This window comes from Motacilla alba, chromosome 4, assembly GCF_015832195.1.
Source record: "Motacilla alba alba isolate MOTALB_02 chromosome 4, Motacilla_alba_V1.0_pri, whole genome shotgun sequence".
Lineage (NCBI taxonomy): Eukaryota > Metazoa > Chordata > Aves > Passeriformes > Motacillidae > Motacilla > Motacilla alba.
Window position 1 is genome coordinate 24,329,925 of NC_052019.1, and position 24,294 is coordinate 24,354,218.

The 24,294-nt window shown below is 39.5% G+C and overlaps 1 protein-coding gene and 1 long non-coding RNA gene across 2 annotated transcripts in view; both read right to left on the bottom strand.

Moving 5' to 3' along the window:
- KCTD8 (potassium channel tetramerization domain containing 8) overlaps window positions 1–7,533 on the bottom strand; it is a 92,409-nt gene extending 84,876 nt beyond the window's left edge. Inside the window, exon 1 of the mRNA XM_038134895.1 lies at window positions 6,630–7,533. Within this exon, the coding sequence (XP_037990823.1) occupies window positions 6,630–7,473 (844 nt within the window). The 5' untranslated portion in view covers window positions 7,474–7,533. The remainder of the gene's footprint in view (window positions 1–6,629) is intronic.
- A 3,590-nt stretch (window positions 7,534–11,123) lies between these two features.
- LOC119700221 lies at window positions 11,124–22,529 on the bottom strand. Its single transcript, XR_005256710.1, has 3 exons — window positions 21,607–22,529; window positions 13,217–13,276; window positions 11,124–11,234 (listed from the first exon to the last, which is right to left on the bottom strand). It is a non-coding gene; the product is annotated as an uncharacterized LOC119700221 (long non-coding RNA).
- Window positions 22,530–24,294: the final 1,765 nt, after the last annotated feature.

Here is a 24,294-nt window from a genome sequence, read left to right on the forward strand (position 1 = left end):
TCCAAAACTGGAGAAAGAAAATCTGAAGAAAAATCTGGGAGCAAAAGCACAGCAGGGCTGCACCGTTCGCCTCTCCTGCAACGCGTGACACCCAGGACCTGCTGAGTTGCTGAGACAATGTAGGACAATGCTGAGCTGGCTGCAAGCTCCACTCAGCACCACACCAGTCTCGAGCTGCTCAGGACCCCAGCAGGGTGAGATGGATGCACACCACCCTGTGCACTTTCCTTCTTGACCCATCTGGGTTGTCTGAGCTCATCCTTGAACTGGTAACCCACCAGAACACGAGCAATTACCTCTGGCCGCTTTGTCCAGGCCATGCTGCTGCTCAGCTGGACCAAGAAAAGGACCTTTCCCTTCTGTCCAAGAAGGAACTCCAAGAAAAGGACTCTTCCCTCCTCACACCCACAGGATCTTACTTTTGACCTCTGAGAGAGCTGCCTGAGCAGCTTTTAATTTCTGGACACCTGTGTGTGGAACTATGGCAAGAAAGGGGATAATGTGACAATCAATGAACAACCTCGTGGTGCAAATCTCACTGAATTTTTGTTTGCAACACAAATTCCCTCCACAGTGTAACAAATGTGGTATTTGCAGCAAAGGAGAAGGCCAGCCATAGTGAAATACCAACCATATCATCCTGAGAAAGCAAACATTGCAAAATATATTTTATTAGCAGTAATGTTTTAATTTTAAATCATCTGCCTGGAACAGTATCAAAAGAAAGCCTTTGTATGCATAACTTCTGTGCTTGAACAGCAGATAACTAGAATTTCATGTTGACACTAAAGAAAAAATAAAATATGATTTGCTTATCTTACTGTGAAAAAATAAACATTTCCCAGCAACTACTGTCATAAATCCTTGAAAATCTATGAAAGGATCTGACACCAAGAAGTGGTTCTCCTGCAAAATATTACAGATCCAGCAAAGTCAGCTTTTCTAACACTGGTTTGTTTTTTTTTCCCAAGTAATCCACAAGAAATACCAGTCTGGGATAATATCAAAAGCAGTGTGTTTCCATTTCCTGACATCAGAAATAACAGCTGCTTCCATTAATTCTTGCTTATTCTTTATCTAGCATCGATCCTGGTATATAATATCCAGGATAGGTGATTTTCTTAGTTAATCCCTAATTCTATTTTTTAAATAGCACACAATATTTTCAACACTCAGCTCTAAATATTTAAAAGGTTCCACAATACTTAAAATGTGATTTTACTGTAGTAAGACGAGAAACTGGAGACAATGGATAAAACGTGATCACAAATCATTGTACTGAGTTTAAAGGAAGTGTAAAATATTTTGAAGGAAGTGTAAAAAAAAAATCAAGAGGCTCCTGGCTCCTTTTTCACTGCAGCAGTGTCTTTATATCAGCTGTAGAGGAATGCAGGTTATTTTCATTTCTTATTAGAAAGTCAAATCTGTTTAAAGTTCTTTTTAATCTCATATTTTAAAACAATTCTGAGATAAAGTCTATTGATTGAAATGATGACTAACATCAGAATACCAGTTTCAGTAGACTAGATATTTTATCACACATTATATCAAATGGCAGCATAGGAGTATGTTTCTTATATTATTAATTATGACTGCACACTTTGATTCATCCCTTTGCATTCAGGAGCATATATTTTTGAAGAATGACAAGATAAGAAGCAGTCTATTATTTACTTAATTTTAAACTGTATGAAGAGTTGAGCTGAAATTATAAGACAGAACATCCTAAAGTTCTGCACCAGTTTTCCAAAGTCAAAGGACTGCCTACAAAATCTCTTTAAAGGGCTTTGCTCAATAGTCCTGTCAGAAACAACATTCTAGATCTTGAAACAGTTAGAAATCTGAAGCTTTTCTACACTGTGCTTTTGCTACTGATTTAATCCTTCACATCACCTCACCACACTAAAAATCTGTACTCTAATCTTTGATGCTCTGATTCAGGTTCAAAGTAAATTGTCCCAATTTATCTCCATGTGTCACAGAGATCTAACTTCCTTGGTCTCCTTTTTCTCCTCAATATCTTACATATATTTATTGCAGATTAAAAAAGCTCCACCAAAGATGCAGCGATGGATGGAGAAGAGCTTGACATGGTCACAGTAACCATTTGCAGGATGGCTCTCACACCACTCTGCCCTTGAAAGAGCACTTGAGGGTTATCTGCCAACCCACCCACCCCTCACTACCCCAGAGGGATGCTGAACTGGATTTTTCACTTACAACACCTCAAAGTATTTTACATGCAATGACATAATCAATGTTGGTTAGGTTTCTTTGTTGTTGTTGGGTGAGGTTTTTTAGGGGGGGGTTGCTGCTATCATTTTGTTTGAGTTTTGGTTTTGTTTTTTTTCAAAATACCATACTGCCTCCTAAAAATTCATTTCTTCCAACTGCTTATTCCCCATCTGATTACAAAATTATTATCACTTGTTTATGACAATTCCACAGCATCCAATGTAATCTCAAAGTGCTGTGACTTCAAGTGGAAAATAAGCACCATAAATCCATGCTAATGTCACCAGTTATAAAACAAAAACAAGAGAAAAGGAAAACAGAAACTGTCATATGTGAAACAGGAGTGTCAAAATAGAAAGCATGTCAAAATTTCCAAGAAATATTACTGTATCCTTCATATAATAAAGATGTCAGTTCAGCATAGTAAGCTTCCAGCTGAGCACAATACCCTCAACACCCCTAAGTCACATTGCATAGCAGATGTTAAAAGCAAAATCCATTAGGACTAATTAGATTCTACAAAAGAAAAAAAACTAGTAATAGCATGCACAGGCAATCTTGCATTACACAACAGTACTGAGAGATACCATGAACCACAAAAAAATCCTCTCAAAAACATTAAACATGTAATTTTCACCCTTTTCTCACAAAGATGTAAGCTAACAGAAGATGTTACAGTTCTTGCAGCCGCAGGAAGAAGCAAGGTCTCCTGTCTCCAGTTAGAAGCAACTTTTGTAATGGCCATAACCTACTGTATATCAACAGGTAATTAATTAATTAAATCTGTCATTCTCTATGTCAGAATGAAACTAAGCAGCAGAAGAGTTTGAGCCTTCTTCCCAAACTGCATATGCATCTCGTGTCACACTTAACCTGACCCAAGTCATCCTCACACGTACTAAGGTGAGAGTGTTAATAGCATGGAGCCAAAAAACCCAGTTTGTGGTACTCTCTGATAGAGCCTTTTCACTACCATATAGAAGTTTACTCCTTTAACTGACCATTATGAGACAGAGACAGGATTTGTGATGGACATCTGGAACAGATCTATGAGCACTTTTCAGACTTGAGCCACCAATGCAAGGTACAGGCTAAATTCTGGCCATGTACTAACTGTGTAGACAAATGAATCTGTCATTGCATACATGATAGTTCAAACACCACTAGGGGCAAAGAACTTAATTTTTTTTATAGGATTTATACATACTAGGAAGGAAATCTGGTTTTCTATTTGTCATGACACATAGCCAAAGGCTGAAGTGTTATTTCCTGGTAAGAAGTGTCAAATAATCTCTGGTTCCTCAATCAGAATTAGTCTGCATCTATCCCTAGATATTAAGCAGCTCAGAAATGAGTTAAATGTATATGCAGTATCCCAGGTGAATTTGATCTTCCAGAATGTTTAAGAATATAAAGTCATTTCCATTTTTTTAGAAAAGTGAAAGATAATCATTTCAACTCAAAAAACCTACCAAAGTTTGAAAGATCCAAGACACATTCCTGAAATATGTTTCACAAACCACAGATTAAACCTTTGCCTTTCTTTAGTAGCTCTTGGGTAGAAACTCACTCAGCTACTTATGGCCTCAGAAAACAGACAGAATGAACATATCTTCATGTATGTTTTCAATCACTTTACTATCCACAATTACTAGGAAACAGAATTGTCCACAGTCCTCAGGAGAAATGGTGAAAAATAAGTTTATGTGACTGCTGTGGACTTACAGACCAACAAATAATAGAGTCGCTATTGGTTGCAGATGTTCATGCTGTGAATAACAAATGCAAATGCAGGCACAGCTTTTTCCAGTGGGATATAAAACTGGGTTTCTTCTTCACTAGCACCAAATTAAGTCTCAGGCACTGTCCATAACTGGAATAGGCTCCCTAAAGCCTTTCATCTTGGTATTTTTTTGCCTGTAAAACACAGTGCAGGGCTGGACATGAGAACTCTTGAAATCAGCAACTTCCCACCTCAAACTGCTCCCTCTTCAGGGTTCATGGGGACATTTGGCAAGGAATGAATTGAAAAGCAACTGCTCTTCTTCTTGGGTACTAAGCTCTGCTCATGAGCAAGGAAGGAACACGGCCCTGGCTAAGGCTGTTGGAGAGCTTAGAGCCAGTAGCCCTGATCCCCCTTGTCACTCTTGGTGCAGAGCTCAAGGCTTCCAAGGCTCACTCTCCCCTTGCTGGATTCTTGTGCAGCTGTCAGGCAAGGCAGCAGCACACACACAATCCATCCAGAGCATATCATAATTATTATTATAATAAAGTGTTGTTTTATCAACAGCCACCATCAATTGGACATCTAGTAAGACTAAAAAAAAAGACAACAAAAAACCTAAAGCATTTACTTCAGGCACTGTTTCATATGTTTCTCTTCCCATTTTGGTGATTTTCTTTAGTGTTGTTTCCATCTTGCTGTATTTCAGAGAAATGTATCTGATCATAAAACAACGTATAAAGTCATTTATACGTACAAAAAAGATTTTAAATGCATAACAAGCAACCAAAATTAAAATATGCCAAACATCTTTTCAGCTTATTTTTATCTTAGCCATTTTTTTGAGTTCAGAAGTAAAACAAAACAAAACTCGCACCTAAAAAATTAAGCAAAACCATAAATTTTCAGTTAACTGTATCAATTTAAGTAATTAACTATTTTACTTTTCACATCAGAAACTTGAAGACTAAAAACCAAAACAAAAATAATGACATACAACATCCAGTTCATCCCTGGCATTATTCCAAATAAATCAGAGGTATTACACTGGGGATTAATTTGGAACACTGATGAGAATTAGAGGACTGTTCTATACAGCAACCTCATCGTAACATACATACCAAAAAATAACCAAGACATTATGAGCATCTCAAATGCACATAAAAAAATGATGCACCTACAAATCTATTTATAAGCAAACAGTACATACTATTTCAAGGAAATTTTATTATTTAGAAAATAATTATGTCAAATTTTCTGAGAAATAAGGTTTAATAATCATGTAAAATACTTGACAGAATTCCACCCAGGAGGATGTGAAGCTCCTCTAGAGCTCAGTTTTCACATATCCCATTGAAATATGATGAGTGATAAGTTATGCAACTAATCTTCAAAAACTGTTTTAATCCAGTTTCAAAGACTGATCTGAATACTCAAGTCTGCTCAGCAAATGGAAGTCACCATCTATACAATATAGAGCAATATAAACTAATGAATTTCTCCTCCCAGTAGAAAACTATTCACATTTCCCTCCTCTATTAAATAGCGTGCCTAAGTCCAGTTTTGCAGGGCAAACAAGTTGCTTCTGTTCAGCTGCCTAACTAGTGAAGTTAGTCAGAGGCTGCATCTCCCACCTCACCACAGAGGCAGGCAGATGCTCTGCCAATTCATCCCTTCTTTGCTCAGGGAGCGAGAGACCACACAGAGGCAGGAGAAGAAAGAAGCGAATGCAGAACACATCTCTCTTCTGCCGGCTCTCTCGACTCTCAAAGACATCTGTAATGTTTAAGGCTGCCGCTGCCTTTCGAAGACAAATCTCTGCCAGGGGATGGTGTTCTCGATCCAGCTGCAGTTTCATGACCCGAACCCGGTGCTCAGCCAGTGCCCTACATAGCATTACATACTTTGCCAGATTGAAACTCATTCGTCATCGCTCGGTTTTCCTATCTGCGAGTGACCCGAAACCGCTAAGGCTACCCACAGCCAACCAGCGGAGTTGCTTAGGAGCTGTGCAATGGCTATGGAGTGGTTAATTTCTCTTTTCCAATTTTCGTCCACCTTGAAGCCAGACTCTTTCTCGCTCCTTGGGAAGTTGGCTGCGCCCTCGCTGCCCCTTCCCTCACGGGGACCGTGCCCAGGCGCAGTGCGCTCACTTGAAGGAAACGCAGCGATAAAATATTAAAACCCTTCCTTGCTCGGGGACCTCTGCGTCGCCTCGCCGGCGGGAGCACCGCAACGCTCCGCGCCGGAGCCGCGCCCGCACCGCGCCCGCCCGGATGGGCAGGAACACCCTCCCCCCGAGGTCGTAGCCCCCCGATCCGTAACCAGTGACCCTTCCCCCGGGACACCCCGACACGTGGGGGTTGCCTCTCGGCACTGAAAGGCGGGATCAGCCCAGGCTGTCCCACGGAGTGTATATGGGGAAATGCTCCCACGCCGCGCTCCGGACGGAGCAATTTAGGCACTCCTGTCCCGCCCCCACAACGCACAAAATGAAATTTGAACTATGGCGGTGACAGAGCGGAGTGAGGGCAAGCGGGGCAGCCCCCATTTCTCTCCAGCTACATGTTGCTTTGGGACAGCGAGTGCTCTGGGGGTGCAGCTGTACTTCAGGCGCACCCGCCGGGGACGAGGGCGAGGGGGACGACACCGGGGCGCGGGCAGCACTTACTGAAGAAGATGTACTCTGTGTAGCTGCTCCAGATCTTGTCGTCCCTGTACTGGTTGATGAAGGCGGCGGTGCCCGTGGAGTTGCAAGCCACCATGTGGAAGCCCGCCTCGGAGAGCCGATCGAAGGCTTGCTCCAGGTAGGTGAATTTGAGGTAGAAGCGGGAGGTGTACTTCTCGGGGGGTCGGTCGGGGTCACGGCTCTCGTTGAGGGTCTCTCCGAAGACCTCCTTGGCCAGGGCGATCCTACCGCACACCATGATGCGGGCGACGCGGCGGAACTTGGCGTCCGCCTGGTTGTCCCGCACCGTGGTGTAGGAGCCGCGGTAGCCCACGGTGAGGAAGCCCGAGCGCTTGTCCAGCGCCGCCCGCTGAAGCCGGTCGCTGCTGCCCTGCGAGTTGCTATCCTCCAGGTCGCTCTGGCAGCCCTCGTCGTTGAGAGAGCTCTGCTTGGTGACCTTGGGCGACAGCAGCTTCACCAGGTCGCCCAGCTGGAAGTACTCGGCCTCCCGCAGGAGCCGTTCCTTCTCGGGGAAGTGCTCGGGCAGCGCCAGCTGCTTGTCCCGCAGGTAATCCAGCACGTACCTGAAGAGGAAGCCGTCGCGGTCGATGAAGAAGCGCGCCCGGCTGTCCCTGGGCAGCTGGCGGGCCGCCGCCGGGCCGCCCCGGCACGGGGAGAACATGGTGGCCAGCGTGCTGTCCGGGACGCTGAGCAGCGTGGAGTGCCTCGTCACGTACACCTGGCCCCCCACGTTCAGCTCCACCACCTCGGGGAACGGCGAGCCCGACGGCCCCGATACCATGTCGCTGATGGGCAGGATGCTGCCGCCCGCCTCCTTCAAAGCCATGGCTGCGAGCGGGCGGCCGCGAAGGAGGGTCTCCCTCCTAAAAAAGCCAGCCTCCCTTCACCCCTCCTTCCCTCCCCTCCCCTCCACCCACACCTCCCTTCCTCCTCCTCCTCCTCCTCCTTCTTCTCCTCCTTCCCCCTCCGCGCGGCGCGCCCGGAAGCGCCTGGACGGAGCCGCTGCTCCGCCGCCCTCCGGCGCGGCAGGACCCCGGCCCGGGCGTCCCCTCTCTGCCCCGGCGATGGCCCAGCCTGGGCTGGGCTCCGGGCGGGCCCGGCCCGGCGAGACCCGACCCGAGCGCCCCCCGGCCCTGCGTGCTCCGCCCGGCGGGGCGCGGGCCCGCAGCCGCGCTGGCCTCGGGCCGAGCGGCTGCCGGAGCCGGCTGCCACTTTGCCAAGCGCTGCCGCGCTGCCAGGCTCGGCCCAGGGAAGAGCCAAGCCCATAGCGGGCTCCTCCCCTCGCTTCGGCTGGCTGGCTTCGGTTTGAAATTAATTTTTTTCCCCCCCTTGAAAATCTCCCAGCCTCCCCCAAATGCCTCTGCCTGTCTTACGCTGGCGCTCCGGTCGGCACTTGCAGTGCTAGAATGACGGTCGTCCTTCCAAGAGTAGCATCCAGCAGGATGCATATGACAGCATTTTTGCCCATCTTTCCTCCATCAGCTTGCCTTTAATATGAGTGAAGAGGGCGTTAATAGAGGGCACAAAAGAAGCCAGCGTTCAGCTGTGCTCGTGGCACAAATCTAATGGGTCCTGATGGGACCCAAATGCTATTTCTGATGTTGTGAGGATTCACTATGGCAAGGCACACTGGATCTTGATTTTCAGAGAATTTAAGCATGCTCTCTAGATTGAGGATGGAATTGGGGTGATCAGAGCAGGAAAAAAAAGTCAGCTGCCTTTAGGATCCAGATGACAGACACTGATTTGGAACACATTAGTGTCTGAATTCTTGGCTGTGAAGCACCTCAATTTCTACTATATTTAAGCAGTATAGAGTCTTTAATTTTATCTGTTTCTAGTGAGAGCCACAGCTCACCTGCATCCAGATTTCTGATGCATGTATTTCCAGGCAGTGCTGCTGGCATATATTAGAGCCCAGATTTGTGTTCAGTGCCAGGTCTAAGTATGAATGTTAAGCTGGGAACATTTTTTTTTTTTTTTTTTGTAATCCTTTAAATGGTGAGGGTTCAACTATTAATTGTGCCACATAGGTAGGAGCCCAACTTGTTCTTCATTTAAACAAGAGTGACTTCAGGCCTGGGGTAAAAATCCTCAGCAGGTAGATAGCTGCCATATCCAAAGCTTGGTCAGAGTCCTTAAACTACTAGTACAGACTTGTCTGCTTTAAAGCAGTAACATACACATCTATAGCACTTCATCTGGCCTGTCTTGGATATCTCTTTCAGGGTGGAAGGAATCTGTCCATGGTGATACTTTCCTCACTTCATTTGCTATAGACTAACCCTAAACCTGTGTTCAGAGCGAGCTCCTTTAGCTTTTACAAGGCTAAATCGAGAAAAGACTCCTAGAAAACTAGATGTGTTGTGCTTCAAACATAAGAATTTTGTGGAAGTTAAGGGGCATGCAGACAAATGTGCAGGAAAGATTTTAGGAAAGATTTCTGCAGTGCCCCTTCTTAATCACTTAACCACTTACTGAAACCAATTAATATCTTTGAAAAAAGAAATAACTGTAAGAAACAAAGTAGAATTTTATCCCTTTCCTTGTTTATTTTGTTTGAAATGGTCTTAAAAGCCAGAAAAAAACATTCAAACTGCTGAGCAAGGAAGAAGAGCATCATTGTTTATTGACAATTTTTGCTGTATGTTTCTGTAGGTTTAATTCCTTGGGATATGAGAGGAGTCAGTTTTCATTGTCTTGTTGCTTTCTGCAGGGGATATTGTTTCTCTTGAGGATTCAGATGAAATGTTTCTGCTGATTTCTAAGAGGACAGATTTCCTGTCCACTGTCTTCTGTGTAATACAGAATAATAGTTTGCCCACATCTAAGACAATTCACTCCAGAGTATTTCATGGCTGTGCCACTGCAGCACCACACTTATGAACAGCACTGTACTGTTCCTATGGTCAGAGTGGTCATGCCATTAGCATGAGGATAATTGCATTTGTTTTTCCCCTCCAGAAGTCTGCAGCTGCAGCAGAACTGTATCTTAAACATTCTCCCTGGTGACTTCTGTTTGCAAGGATGTGTAATCTAAGAATACATAGTTCAACAAGATAGAGCGAGAGCACTTGTCACACAGAATTTATCAGAGTTTGTCAGTTTGCATAGAAGTCATGCATAAAACAAATATTAATGCGTTACTTATGAAAGTAAGAAGTTTCTTCTCAGGATTATCAGTGAAAGAGGGGACAATCTGTGCTACCTTCTTTCTAGGCTCAACAGCCACTGTGACACTTGAAAAATCCATTCACCAAATGTCACAGTCACTTCCATATTAAGCTCCTGTTTGCTGTCTCTTATTTGGTCAGCTCACGGTTTCCTCTGTGAATAAGCATATGCTAGGCCCATCAATGTCTTTGTCTGAGTCGGTGAAAATAGCCCATATGAACTCCAAAGGTTATTTTTTGTGAGAATGGACAGAGGGAACTTGTTTGTACTCTGCGGAGTAGGAGCCATCTTCTTACAGGTCTACATTATGTATTGTAGCAGCATCCTGCAGTTCTATTTGAGTGAAGTCTAAGGGCAATACAATGGAGAAAAGTAAATCTTTAAGTGCATAAGTAAATATCCTTAAGCTTCAGACATGTAATGGTTTCTGATGCTTAAAGCAAAGAAGAATAATGCAGGTGAAAATCTGTCATGATCTGTTTCTTTATCTGTCAGGACTGTTTTGAGATTGAGCTGAGGAATTCATGTTAGTTGCAGATTCCCTTAGGTAGGCACACTGGTGCAAGCAGCAGGCAGCAGCAACAACAATCCTTTTGGAAGTAGTCAGGATAAGTTCCTCAGATAAAAATCTTCTTTTCACTGTAGTCCTTCCAGCCCTGGAGTCAGTTGGTGTGCTGGTTTGACCAGTCTGCATAATAAATCTCAACTAACCTGAGAGGATCATGCTGAGAGAGGGGGAAAACAGAAAAGAGGGTCAGGAAGATCATCTGGACCACATCATGTTGGTCAACCAGGTCATTCTAATGAAACATTCATGTAGATAAAAGTATGCATTTACTGCTGCTCAGACAGTTCTAAAATGGAAATTAGGATGTCAGGAATTAATACACTTACTTGGCTTACTGCTCAGCCAGGTTTTGAACTGATTTACCCAGGTAAAGGTAACTTTTTTAAATATAAATATGCTACACTAATCTCTTGTAAAACTGTATTTGGTAAAATCGTTAAATAAAACAGTGTTTCTGAGAAGGAGAGAGGTGAAAGTGAGAGTTTTCTTCATGAGAGACTTGTTTTAAAGACACTCCTAAGTATGATTTTAAAAAGAATCATTCACTAATACAATACAAGGTGATTGGATAACATGAAAGAAAGGATACATAACTACTTTTCAAATTCAGTTGTAAAAAAATCTTATTTCTCTATGAAAATGAACAACCAAGTAAAGGATAATATGTAGTAAAAGAAAAGATACTCCGTTAGAGAGACAGAAATATAAAAAAATATTTAGTCCCAGCAAGGGAATGAATGACATGAACTTTTCTAGTAAGGAGAAAATTCTTCTGGTGTGCTCCTGGTGAAGTCAAAGGGACTTGGTCCTTTGTTCTGAGTTTCAGGATCAGGAAGGAAGAGTTCCTGCAAAACAAGTGCCAGATGATTACTCTGAGCAGGTTTGCAATAACTACAGAAATCACCTAATAAGCATTTAAGATCATTATGTTGTCTTTCAAACAGTCATCAGCACAAAAAAATGGTATTAAAATTGTAGACAAGAGTGGAAAAGCTGCCAGCAGAATCATGTTTCCAACACTGTTGTACTCTGGCCCAGTAAGCCTACAAGTTTTGGCCACTTTCACAATTCCTTCTTTCCTTTTGGTTGTCATTTCTGTCATTTTCACAGATATTAATATTTTCCTGTTAAGAATTCTTCCTGTTAAGATCTTACTTGCTTCTCTGTTAGCAACAAAACATCATTACAATGTACTAATTTTTCTAAAGACTTTGAGCTTGTCTGTTTTCCATCCACCTACCAGTCAACACTTCAATACATATGTTCTGTTTGTTCTTCATTAGCTCATTCAGCACATTTTCCTTCCAGTCCTAAGATTCACCTTTTTTAAACCTTAGATGTATTTATATGTAATATTTCATTATTCTGAAATGATTGGAATTCTGTCCTACAAGAATTTAGAAATGTTTGTATTTACACTGTATTTATATTATAACTATATATAGTTAACTATCAGAGTTAAAGGGAAGCACTCATACATGTAGATGTGCTGTGAGAATTTGTACATTCAGGATCTAAACACCATTGTACACATTCGGGTTAGGACTATGGATTATTTAGTTGCAGCACTGGGACTTAAATCAGAAGAAATTAGCCTGTAAGCCTGATTCTGGGAATCTGGGAACTTTCTTTACAGTCCATAGTTATTTATAGCCCTAATTTAAGTTGCATTTTAAACATAGCAAGCAGTTATTAAGGTTTTAAAAATGATGCATTCTCCAGAAAAAAAAAAAAAAAAAAAAGGCCTGGTGAGAAGTTTTGTAAGCCAGGTTAATAAAAAAAGAATTTATAAACTTTTGCTTCCTAAGGACTGGAAGTTTTACTCACTAATAGTTAATTTATCTGTTTTCTGACAGTATTTACAGAGGTTACCACTGTGAAGTCAGCTCTGTCGTACTGTGGCTGAAGTGATTTGTTTGAATTATTCATGACAACAGCTGCATTAGCTTTACCTGACAAGTTCTTCAGGTCCAGAGTCACTTTTCACTTATGAAAGTTAAAATAATGCCTGTGCTTTCATACTGTAGCAGTTTGGAGTATTCCCTGCTAACTAACTAGTACTCCCTGCTAACAATACCAAAGTGAAACTAAAAGAAAGAACAACCCCAGGAATTATAAGCCTTTGTTAGAATATTTCAACTGTATTTTTTTACCCAGACATATATAAGAATTATTCGATATTTTATAATAATGGATTGATTCCATGAAAAGTGCACCATTTCTTTTCATCATTAAGATTAGCAGTCAGAATTAGCATTCCAAAAATATTTAGTTCATAGTTCCTTTCCAGAGCAGAAATGTGTCTTCTATGTCAATTTACACTAGCCTGACTAAATTCTAACTTCAATGTGTCAAACTCTGCATTTAACATATTCTGCCTATAAACACCCCCATAGCAAAAATCTGTTCACTTGCTATTAATTAGGCCTAATACCCTGAACAGTTATGCAAGTGTATTCCAAGTATGACAATGACATTTTTCTCACTTTTCTCAGTGTAGGCTGTATTTAGAAAAAAATGTACTATTTTTTTTCCTTCTTCATTCATTTATCTTTTTGAAAAAAAAATCTTTTAAATGTTGATCAGTGTGAAGTCATTTCCACAGAAGCGCTGCTTATTGATGTTCTGCTCAGCTGCTCATTTCTTTCTTATTCTCAAGCAGCAATTTACCAGAGTCTGCTGAAATAAACAGCTTGACAGAACATATATATGGTATCATATGGTTTCCTTATAGTGAAGTTAGGCTGTATTACATTAACACTTCCTCAACATTAAGACATTTAATATGGTCACTTACAATAGCAACAGTTTTTATGCAATTACACACCTTTTTGCTGTCACCAGAACAGGGAATCTCATATTCTCTCGCTGCCACTTCGTTATGAACCTAAATTCAAAGAAATACAGAAATCTCAGGTAGTGAGGACATAGGTATAGTGGTACACACTGGTGCTGGAGCAGTTACAGTCTGAGTCTGTTTTGTGAATAAAGATTTTGATTTTTATGTGTTTTGATAGAGTCTACACAATCAGAGCTCCTTTTGGTTTCAGCTTGTGTTTGCAGTGTTCAGGAGTTCTGACAAGTAGGCACTTAGTGTCTGAGTGGGTATGAATCTACAGTCTAGCACACAGAAATGAATGCAGAGTGTTTATTTCAGGAACTCCCTACAGTAGTGCAAATTATGGCTTCTCTAAATTCAGTGCAGATTTTTCCTGTTTGCTCTAGGTTATCTAATTTTGGAATAGATGATCATAACAATATTTTCCTTCTTCATTAAGGGAGAAAATTTCAAAGAAAATATAATGCACAATGCTTTTCCAGTTTAAAATTATGCTTGAGTTTCTACATGCACAAAACCAGGAAAAGTCATTGTTCGGGTAATATCTCAATTTGCCAGGTTGTATGTCAATGTTTCTGTTAGTTAAGTGAAAAAAGAAGAAGACATGTCAGTCAAGGCTCTGATTATGCAAAACACTTAAGGCCACATTTATAACAGAATATTCAAAAACCTTTACCGAGTCACAAAATTTAACATGACTTAGGTGCCTAAACAGGAGGTACTATTTTGGCCCTGGACATACAAACATTTTGCAGTATCTGAAGAGCCCTGTTGCTTATGATGAGAGTAGTGATTAATGTAAAAAGTATGCACATGCAATGCAGGATCAGAGATTATACTAAGTCTTTGCTTCTGTGTTAGTTATACTGATGTTTTGTTAGTAAAGCTTAAAACAATAATTCATGATGCTTTAGAGCTTACTGTCTACTCATGTCATTCACAAGAGACAAAATAGGATAATGAAACATGATTATTTGTTTGTAATTTCCATATATTTTTATTCTTTCTTTGTGTACTTGTTATTTTCTTCCTGATGTTCCATTGTAAAACCAAATCAGAATATAAAGATAGAATTTCTTTGTCACGCAGGGGGCTGCATTCACAAAAGAAAGCAGCAGAAGGTGTTACAATGATAAATTAATGATAGCTTTAAGAAAAAAAAAAGTATGGAAGTGACAAAGCTCCAAAGAATAGCACAGTAAATTAACACATGAGAATGAAAAACTCAGTAATACTAATAACAATGTTCATTTGATTTTACAGCCAACCAAATTGTTATCACTATCAAAATAGTATTAGACCATAAGGAAAAAATAAGAAAGTAAAATTCATAGAGGTGTCTGCCTCACACACTTTAGAAGACAATAAAAAATGTCAGGAAAATAGACAAAAAATAGACACATAACACAGTTAAAGACATTTTTGTTTGAATGCTGTATCACATTATTTTTCCTTACTGTCTTGTTGATAGTTTGAAACTGTTCTGTGTTATAATTTTTGCAGACTTTTTTTAAGGGTATAACTATATCTTAAAAGGAAAGAAGTCAAAACTACAGAAGCTTGTCATACTTGGTTGCACAAAATGAAAGCTGAGAGGAGTACAATTACTGTACATGACTACGGTATGAGTTCTGAAATCCTGAATGGCCAGGCTGGCCCAAGGCCAAATAAGTTGAAACTGATCCTAGATACATTTATGCTGAAGACAGGAAGGAGGTCAGTTTCAGAAGAGGAGTTTCTGACCCTCATACTTTATTGCTAGAATCAAAACGAAAAAAAGAAAAAGATGTTTCTAGGAAATAATGAAATAATATATTTGATTTGCTAGCCCAATCTCATATTCCTGATTTCTCTGTTTGAATTAGAGCACCATATGTGGATACAGAACTACAAAGTTCCTGGCACAACCCAATTTCTGGTCACTGGTTCTCCCGGCACCTGCTGCAAAGGAAAGGCATTGAGGAGTTTTCCAAAGGGTGTCAGGGATGACACAGGTACTGAAGGACCAGCCTGGGGTGATGCTGTGCTGGATGTAAGAACAAGGAGGAATTGTCAGGGCTGAAACAGTGACTAAGACCCATCATTGTAGTGATGGTCTCTACTCTTACCACTGACCTAAGTCTAGAAACTTTTCTTGTTGCCCTTGATGCCCTGGTCACATTTAATTCTATCAGGACATTACCTTTCCTAACTTCATTGCTGGCTGGCAGGACAGTCTGTCTGCATCCATCCAAGGCTACCTGTCCTTGCTTCCACCCTTTGCCCGTGCAGCACTCTTGCCCCAGGTGCTTGTAGCAGACTCCCACTATGAAGTCACCTGTCCCTGCCCTGTATTTCATCCTGGATCCTCATATCCAACCCAGGCTTTTGCCTGGCTTCTCTTCCACTCCCAGGGGGAGCTCCATGCACTCTAGCTGGTTATTGACAGAGAGTGTGACACCCTCTCTTGCCCTGCAAGATCATGGAGCAGATCCTCCTGGAAACTCTGCTAAGGCACTTGGAAAATAATGAGGGGATTGGTCACAACCAACAAAGCTTCAGTAAGGGCAAATTGTTCCTGACAAATCTGATGGCCTCCTACAGCAGGGTGACAATGTTGGTGGATAAGGAAAGGGCAACTGGCATCGTCTGCCTGGACTTGTGCAAAGCGTTTGACACTGTCCTGCACAATGTTCCTGTCTTTATACTGGAGATAAGTGGATTTGGTGGATGGATCACTTGACTAATTAGGAATAGGTTGCATGGTGACACTCAAGGAGATGCAGTAAAAGGCTCAAAGTCCAAGGGGAAGCCAGTGATGTGTGGTGTTCCTCAGGAGACAGTATTGGGACTGCTATTGCTTAATGTCTTTGTTGGTTACACAGACAGTGGGATTGAGTACATTGAGAGCACCCTCAGCAAGGTTGCTGACAGCACCAGGGTGAGCATGCAGTCGACACACTGGAGGGAAGGGACCTTGACAGACTTATGAGGAAAGAGATATAATCTTTGAGGTCTCTTCCAGCCCAAACTATTCCATGTGATTCAATCTCCCTATCTCTTGTGAGACTCTTTCAATAGCTGCTAACCCCTTCTTATTTAATATATCAAATGGGGAGGAAAGACTTCTAGAAATTATCTGAGTGCATCAGTAACTCAATTTCTTAGGTATTGTAATATTAGAAGGTTGTCTTATAGTCAGCTGACTCTATTCAAGCATAATGTAGTCTTACCTTAATGTGGCCTCTCTAACAAATACATATGTAAAGAGGATGAAAACAAAAAGAGTAAATGTAAACAAGGGTTTGGGTGGGTCTTTTTTGTGGTGGAAATGTGCTATATGACAGATTAATGGGGAATTGATAGAAAATATAGAATAATGTAATCTCAGTAATAAAAGGATGTTAAAATGAATATATAAAAATGGAAATATATTTAACCAAGTAGATGGGAGGGTGAAGGAACTAGTCATATGAGGAGAAGTAGGCTATTATGGGCACAACTTAAATCTGGCTTGAAGATTACATTATCTGGGCTATTAAAAATAACAGTCACAGATTAGATGAAATCAGCAGAAATGTGAAATGAAAAGTTTGTGAAATGGGGAACCTTTGCCTTTCTTATGAGAAGCAGCCATCAGGAATGAGATCACTTCATTCCTTTTCACTTTGGGGCAAAGGAGAAGGTAAAAAATGTTGTAATACCAACTTAAATGAGCCAGAAAATGCAATGTGAAGAGGAAAAGTTTGGGTTTTCCTTCCAGCTGGTCCAATCCATGCTATAAGAAAAGGCAGAGAGGAGTCAAAACATTCCCTTATGCATTCTGTCCCATGGCTGGTTTTCATCGTAGTCATTGACTTGCTTGTTACTTGAGTGAAAAACAATCGTGACCTGGTCATTCCTAAGGCTGCAGTGTCATTCAGTGCTGAATCTGAATTGGTATCAGAGAATAAACTGGTTGTACCGATATGCTGTATTTTACCTTCTCCCAAAACAAGAGCTCAAGTGTGAAATGACTGAGTAAATTAAAAGGCATATGGAAAGGTCAAGAGAGCTGTAGGAGTAATGAGAGATTTTCTTAACCTAGTCATAGATTTGAGAGACTCAAGTGGAAGAAATGAAGCTGGTAGTATACACATAGCAATAAAGCCCAGCCACTATTTTCCTACATCATAAGATTCAAGATACTTTTAGCATAAATGCTGCTGAGAATTACAAATCCCACAAATATGAAGAAAGAAAGCATGGAAGATGTCAAGCATAAAGAAGAATGAAAATTAAATAAAAAGAAAAAATTGAGGTGAAACAGAGATGAGTCATATTAAGCATCAAACCAATGTGTTTCAGGAACTAATAATTAAAATCTAATGGCTTGAGGTACTAGGGAATACAAAGATATTTCAATTATTGAACATACTAAAGGTACTTAGTGCTTCAAGTAGGTAATAAATGTAATATAAATACCAGCACTAATAAAGCATTAACACAGAATTAAGAACATGGCAAATTAATTTTAGATTTGACTAAAAAATGTTGTCTTAACATTGCTTCCAGTTTTATAAAGCACACTTCATATTATAAATCATGAAATGTTATAGGTGTTGCTCATTTTTCTATCTGCTGGAAATTGGGATTTGAAGGATCATATTTCTTACTTTTTTAATACCTAATTTATTTATTCTTTATGTATGTTGCAAATGCATCTTAGACCTGTCATTGATGGCCTGTGTTCTCTCAGCTCCAGGGGTCAACACAGCAAAATTACTGCTATGGGGTTGAAGTTTACTTAAGATTAGGACATAACTCCTTGCGGGTGATGCTGATCAAAAAAGGTTGAAATCACCACTTTAAGATCTATCTTTTTTAATCACCACTATAAGATCTATCCTCCTCACAACAGTCACCTACTTTTATAATCTCAGAGCTTTTTATAATGAAAAAATATCATGTAAGGCCCTCAGTTCTGTTGCAGTAACTGAATTGGGGATGGAGGAAGAAAAAAAATTTCAGTACAATTTTTATTTTTTCAGACTGTGACCTACATGAATAATGACCTGCATGAATACTTACATGCTTTTTCTTGGTTTAATTTGTATCTGCCTGGCTGATGACAGGTCTTGTTGGCATGCACCAGAGCAACATCACCATCCTAAAGTGAAATATATCTTATTTCTAAAATGTATAATAGGAAAAGGGAATTTTTCTAAGTCAGGATAGGGTAAAGGAGCATATTCTAATTACTTAGCCCAGAGAGTTTTATGCATTTTACATGCATTGCATGTAAATCATAGAAGAATTTGGACTATGGAGCCACGTTTATCTCTGGGAGAAAAAGCACATCTTTGTCCATAATGTCAAACAAGCAGTGAGTGGAACCAAGGGAGTTCTCAGCCAATTTACTCATCTTTTAGGCACTATATTGTAACATATTATTAGGTTTCTACTACATAGGTAATCATAGAGGCTGTTTTTTTATGAGGTAAAGAGGCTGGCTGCCATCCAAGAATTTTTACTGCATTAAAAGAAAATTTGATGATTGTGCTAAATTCATATTATCTGTATTGAGAGCATCCTACCTAGGAGCACACAATGCTACATTTTAACAATTATATCCAAAGGAGCAACACCTTTAAACTCTTTTACTTGGAAAGAGGTAGAAACCAAACACCTTTTGTTTTTTTTTTTTGAAAGCTTTTCAGTTTAGTTTTATTATGTTTATGTTTAGTGTTACCTAAGTGATGATAATGGGCTCAGAACATACAACTTAATGGGCACTAGCCAGAGCTGACTCTTGAGGAGAGGCAATAAATTATGTGTTGGACCAGATGTATTCCTAACAGAGCAGTAGACCAATATATTTTCATACTGATGAGTAGTAAAACTTCCTAAATTATTGATTGAGACTACCTGATCATTGGGAGGTATATTTGTAGGGAAGAAAGTGATTGCTTTCAATAGCATGGAAGTCACCTTGAAGAAAGCACCTTTGTATTCCCTGATCTATATGACTTGGTGTGTAGAAACCAAAAAGGAGGATGCAGCAAATTAGATCAAGAGAACAGAAATTTAAATCTTAGAAAATTAAAAAGCAAAAAATCAAGTAAAAACCTAGCTTCCCTGAAACCAGTTGCAAAATTCTCATTTACCCTGATGAACTTTTGCCTGAGAAATCTAGAGTTTAGCTTAACTAGAACTTAAATTTAAGAGAAAATAAATCTAAGTAGACAAATACAATGTTATTATAATGCAGAACAATAATCTAAAGTCTCTAACCTGATATGAAATGACTTGCTTTCCCATCCTCAGCCTTTTCTAGACCAGTGCTGGCTTGAGGGGATTTGTTACACTTGGATGAAATATGTGAGACAAAAAGCTAAATGAATCATGCAAAAAACCCAGTGAAAGTGCTAGAAGGTGCAGAGGGAAAGATTGCCTGTTAGAGAATTAAACAGAAAGGAGAGTGGAGAGGACTCTTTTTTTTTTTTTCATGTAAAAATATCACCTGAAACAAAAACCTGCAGTTCCATAAAAACATACTCCAGAAACTTTAGGAAAAACTAGTTTTAAATGTAGGTTTTTTAAATAACTTTTTTAATAGAGGTTTATATCTGATCTATAGCTATTAATGATGAAATTCTCATATTATGAAGCGGTACTTGGCCTGTGTATTCCTTAAATCTCACTTTAACCTTGCAAATTAGGTGTGAGACAATAAAATGCTGTGCATTTTGTGAATAATGCCATAGAGCACATTTTCCAGTTTTTATAATGAGATTGAAATACAAGCAATTATTTTCTTCAAATGAGCAGTGAAATGCTTTCTCCATGGGTCAACCATGTCCCATTGTTTTGTTATCACCTGCATGCTTTAGACAGATACTGAATTTCATATTCAGTTGCTATACTGCATAGACTTTTTATACAGAGACTTGTCTGAGTAAGGTTACATTTTTATTCAAATGACAAGTTATGATTCATATTTTAAAATTTTGTTTGATAATGCTAAATAGCCTGATTAGAAATATATCATTATGGTACATTATGTCAACCAAATCTTTATGAGACAACAAAGAAACTGCCTTTAATATTTATCTTCAGTGACGTCCAGAAACAGAGGCTGAAGCCAAGCATGATCATGCCGAGAATGGAAATTTGAGGAGTTGTCCTCATTTATAATAAACACACCCAGCTGGGTGCACAGCTGCTAACTAAGAAGCCAAAGCACTAGCTTCCTGCTGCCTTGGAGGGTCTAATTACAAAACCCAACTGGACTGGCTTTGAAAACTACAAACATAGGGTCAGGATTAGTTAAAGCATAATCTGGAATACTGTCAAGGTAAGACATCTAAAACAACATCATGTCACTGAGTGGGGACATTTTATACAGATCCAAAGGGCTATTAAGTGAAAATTAAGTACTGTACTTCTTGGGGTACTTAACTTCAAAGTCCTAGCTGACCCAGTTTGCCTGATCTCCTTTTACAATACCATTTGGAAAAAGAAAACAAAAATAAAAAAGAAGAAAAAATCCAATCCACAGGTTCTTCTTCAAAATAGAAGTCCAACATATAAACAGAAAAATTGCCCTTTTCAGTCCAACTTATTTAGCACATCTCATTAAATGAAGATCTAGAAAATCAGATAAAAATACAATGTATGGGTTCATCTTCCTTATTCTTGTATAATCCAATGTTACAGTGAACTAGGAAGCAAAACTGTCTTCACTATATTTAGATATTATTGTAATTTCACCACAGTTTTCTACATTTTGGAATATTTTAAGATAGTACAGTAAAAGGATTTCATAAAAGTTAAAAACTGAATTTAATTAATATCTAGGGACTTACCAACAATTTTGGACCAGCCATTCTAATGAGAGGACCCCAACTGTAAAGTCTGCAAAATGTTTCCTTTGATTTGTCTGCATCATAATATTTTAACATGGGGCTTAATATCTGTCAATAAATCTGTATTTTAGATAAAATTTGTCTCCCCAACTTGGTGATTAAATTACTTCATTTTACATTTTCTCTTTCTGATAATATCTCCTTTTTTTTTTTTTTTATTTTTCCTAGTTTAGAATACTGTTTCTCATGAACACTTAAAAATGAAAAGTTCAATTATTGCACATATGTTGTACTGTACAAAAGAGTGGGCAAACCAATTAAAATCCAAATATGTCACTTAAAGATAATAATATGAACTGAATATATTTTGTCCAAAGAGCAGATCCTGCATGCATTCTTAAAATATTGGTAAATATCAATTTATCAGTCAAGTTCAATTATAAAATTCATCAATCAAGTCATGAATGAATGGTGTAAGATGGCAACACAGCAGGAGGATATGTGAAATAATGTGCAAGATTCTTTCTGCATTTCCTCTGATATCTGCCTTACCTGTTCTCCCATTCTGTAACTTTATCTGCTGTCACTCCTTGCCTTACCCCCTTACTGTCTTCTCTTCCTTAAGGTTCAGGGACCTCCCACTCTTCTGAGGAAGTGTCAGGAGACATTCTTTAGAAGCAGCAGGTGAAAATTCTTCGTCTTGCTTCTTTGCTTAGAAAATTGGAGTAAGTTGTTGTAAGAAGGGCAAATATTTGCTCTCTCTCCCCACTTCCTTTTGCACCTGCATGGAAAGGACAGTTGTCCCAGAAGAAGAAAATAAGTTTCTCTTTTCTTAGTACAGACTGATAGCTTCATGACATATGAACTCAGAAAAGCTAAAAGCCTTCTCAGATACCTTTTAATGCTCTTTGGGATTGGTTTGTCTGGTATTTTACCTAAACAGTGAGGCATGCAAAATTTCAGTGAAGGAGAGGGGAGTTTTCTACTTTATTTGTCTCTTGGAGCATTTTGATCACTTCTGAGTTCTTTGACTTCAATAGTCAGATGGTTCACTAGTACAAGACAGAAATCTTGTAGAAATTCATGAAGTGCCATTGCCCACACTGTCAAAACTTTCTCATGACTTGTAACATGCTTTTCATGCATTCTGCTCTTGGGCAGAATATCACAAACTAAGGAAATGCTTGCATGCCAGAGTTCTGTTTAAATGAGATTCTTATACCCCCAACTATATCCAAACAATAGCTTGATCCACATGGATTTTTGGTATGGGGATTTATAGTCACTGTGGCTTTGAAAAATGGACAGCACTAACATAGTATCTTTAAAGTGCTTATGTTGTTTTCCTTCATGTTATATCGTAAGGTCATGGCAGACAACAACAAAAGTTCAGGCATCTGTCTTTCAGACAATTTAAACCCTTTGCTATAACTGTCACTTTTAGCTTCTCCAATCACAATTTTGTTTTCATTCCAAATCAGAGTTGAAGTCCAGGTACTAGTTTTAATTTGTGTAGCTATTATTGAAGGATAAGGTTTTTTTTTTCTTGCAGTCTGCTTCCCAGTGTGTTTTTCCTTTGTTACAGTTACTAAGAAAATAATTTTCTTGAGCACTGTTTTAAATTATTTCTGCCCCATCTTCCTGTTCTTGCAGATGCTTCCTGCACATTCTGGAGTGCATTCCTGCAGCTGTCTCCACTGCTCAGCCTGGGACTTCTGGAGGCTGAACATGGCTGAAGAGCATGTGGGGAGGCATCTCCAGACTTGAGCAGCTCTGATGAACAGCCTGGAAGCGAAAGGCAAACTGTTAAATGGAGGAGAACATTATTTATCCTTCTCCTTGGATTTCTGCCATCATATTACATTACAAAAGGGTTCAGGACTCAGGAGCAGATGCTGACCTGTGAAAATGCAAGGCACAGATTTTATATGCATTTGCAAGTGTGTTGCATAGGATCAGAGCATAAAAGCAAGTTTAATCTTTTGTATTAATTAATCAGCTGCAAATCTGTTTATTTATGTGTGTGTAAAGATTCTATTATCTACACTCTAGGCATCAGCTTCGTAGTGATATTAATGAGAATGATGTAAACTTAGGTGGGATGACATTAATTCAGTTATAGAAAAACATTGTTCCCAGTAATGTAACAGTAGTTTTCTAGCACACTCATGTACCCTTTCTCATCAATACATGTGCTTGTGGTTTACAGGAACACTAGCTAAATACAATATAGTATTTATTTAACATACAACGTGGACAATTCTTTTTTTCCTTAGTATTTTAATGATGTGGAACAACTTAATTCTAATTATGTGATACACCTGTACCTCATTGAAATGTTCTCATATTGAAAATTCCCTTCTACAGAAAACAGAACTACAGATGCAAAGTGGTTGTTTTCAGTGACTCATCTATTGCTACTGGTTTCTAAAACTGTCCATTTGTTATTATCTAGAGTTATAATTCCTTAACCACACCTTATATCTCTGTTGTCCTAAAGTTCTGCTACTTTAGAATTTTCATTTTTTCTGTAGATGGATAACTGTAAATTGTGCAGCAGGCTCAGATAAATTTCTACCTGTTGTTAGGTAGAAATTTATCAGCACAGTAATGGTATAGGAGGAAAGGAACTCAGGATTACATCAAATCCTAACCATTCACATGTTTCTTGCTTGGAAATTTAGTGCAGGAAATACCATCCTCACAAAATCCATTTTGTACCTGCTGCCAGATGATATTTCTCTGGTTCATGGAGGAAAAGCTACATCTTTCATCCCCTCTTTCATACAGGCACATGTATGGCAGTCTTTCATCTTGTTCTTAACCAGAGGAAAATTCAGGCAAAAAAAATGCAAGGCAGTGATTAAAAGTTGAAGTTATAGGTAGTGGTTCTTTGTTGATTCTAAGAAAGGTTGTTGCAGCAGCCAAAAGACACATGCCTATATATCACAGAGCTGTGCCACATCTAGCAAAAGAAGCTTGATGCTGCCAGCTTCCTGGTAAAAATCCCTTTTAAATCACAATAAAAGACTAAATCCCTAGCATAATACTTTCTGAAAAGAAAAATACAGCCTGCCAGTATCCTGCCTTAGCTGGGAGGTAAGGAAGATTTCATTCACTGTTTATCAGTGTTTATGCCCATGCCCTTTCTGTACAGATGGAAATGTAGTGAAGCAGAAGCTATTTGGGAAATAGAAGCAGGCTGGCAAAGACTTACAGCAAGATATGAAAATAAAAGGC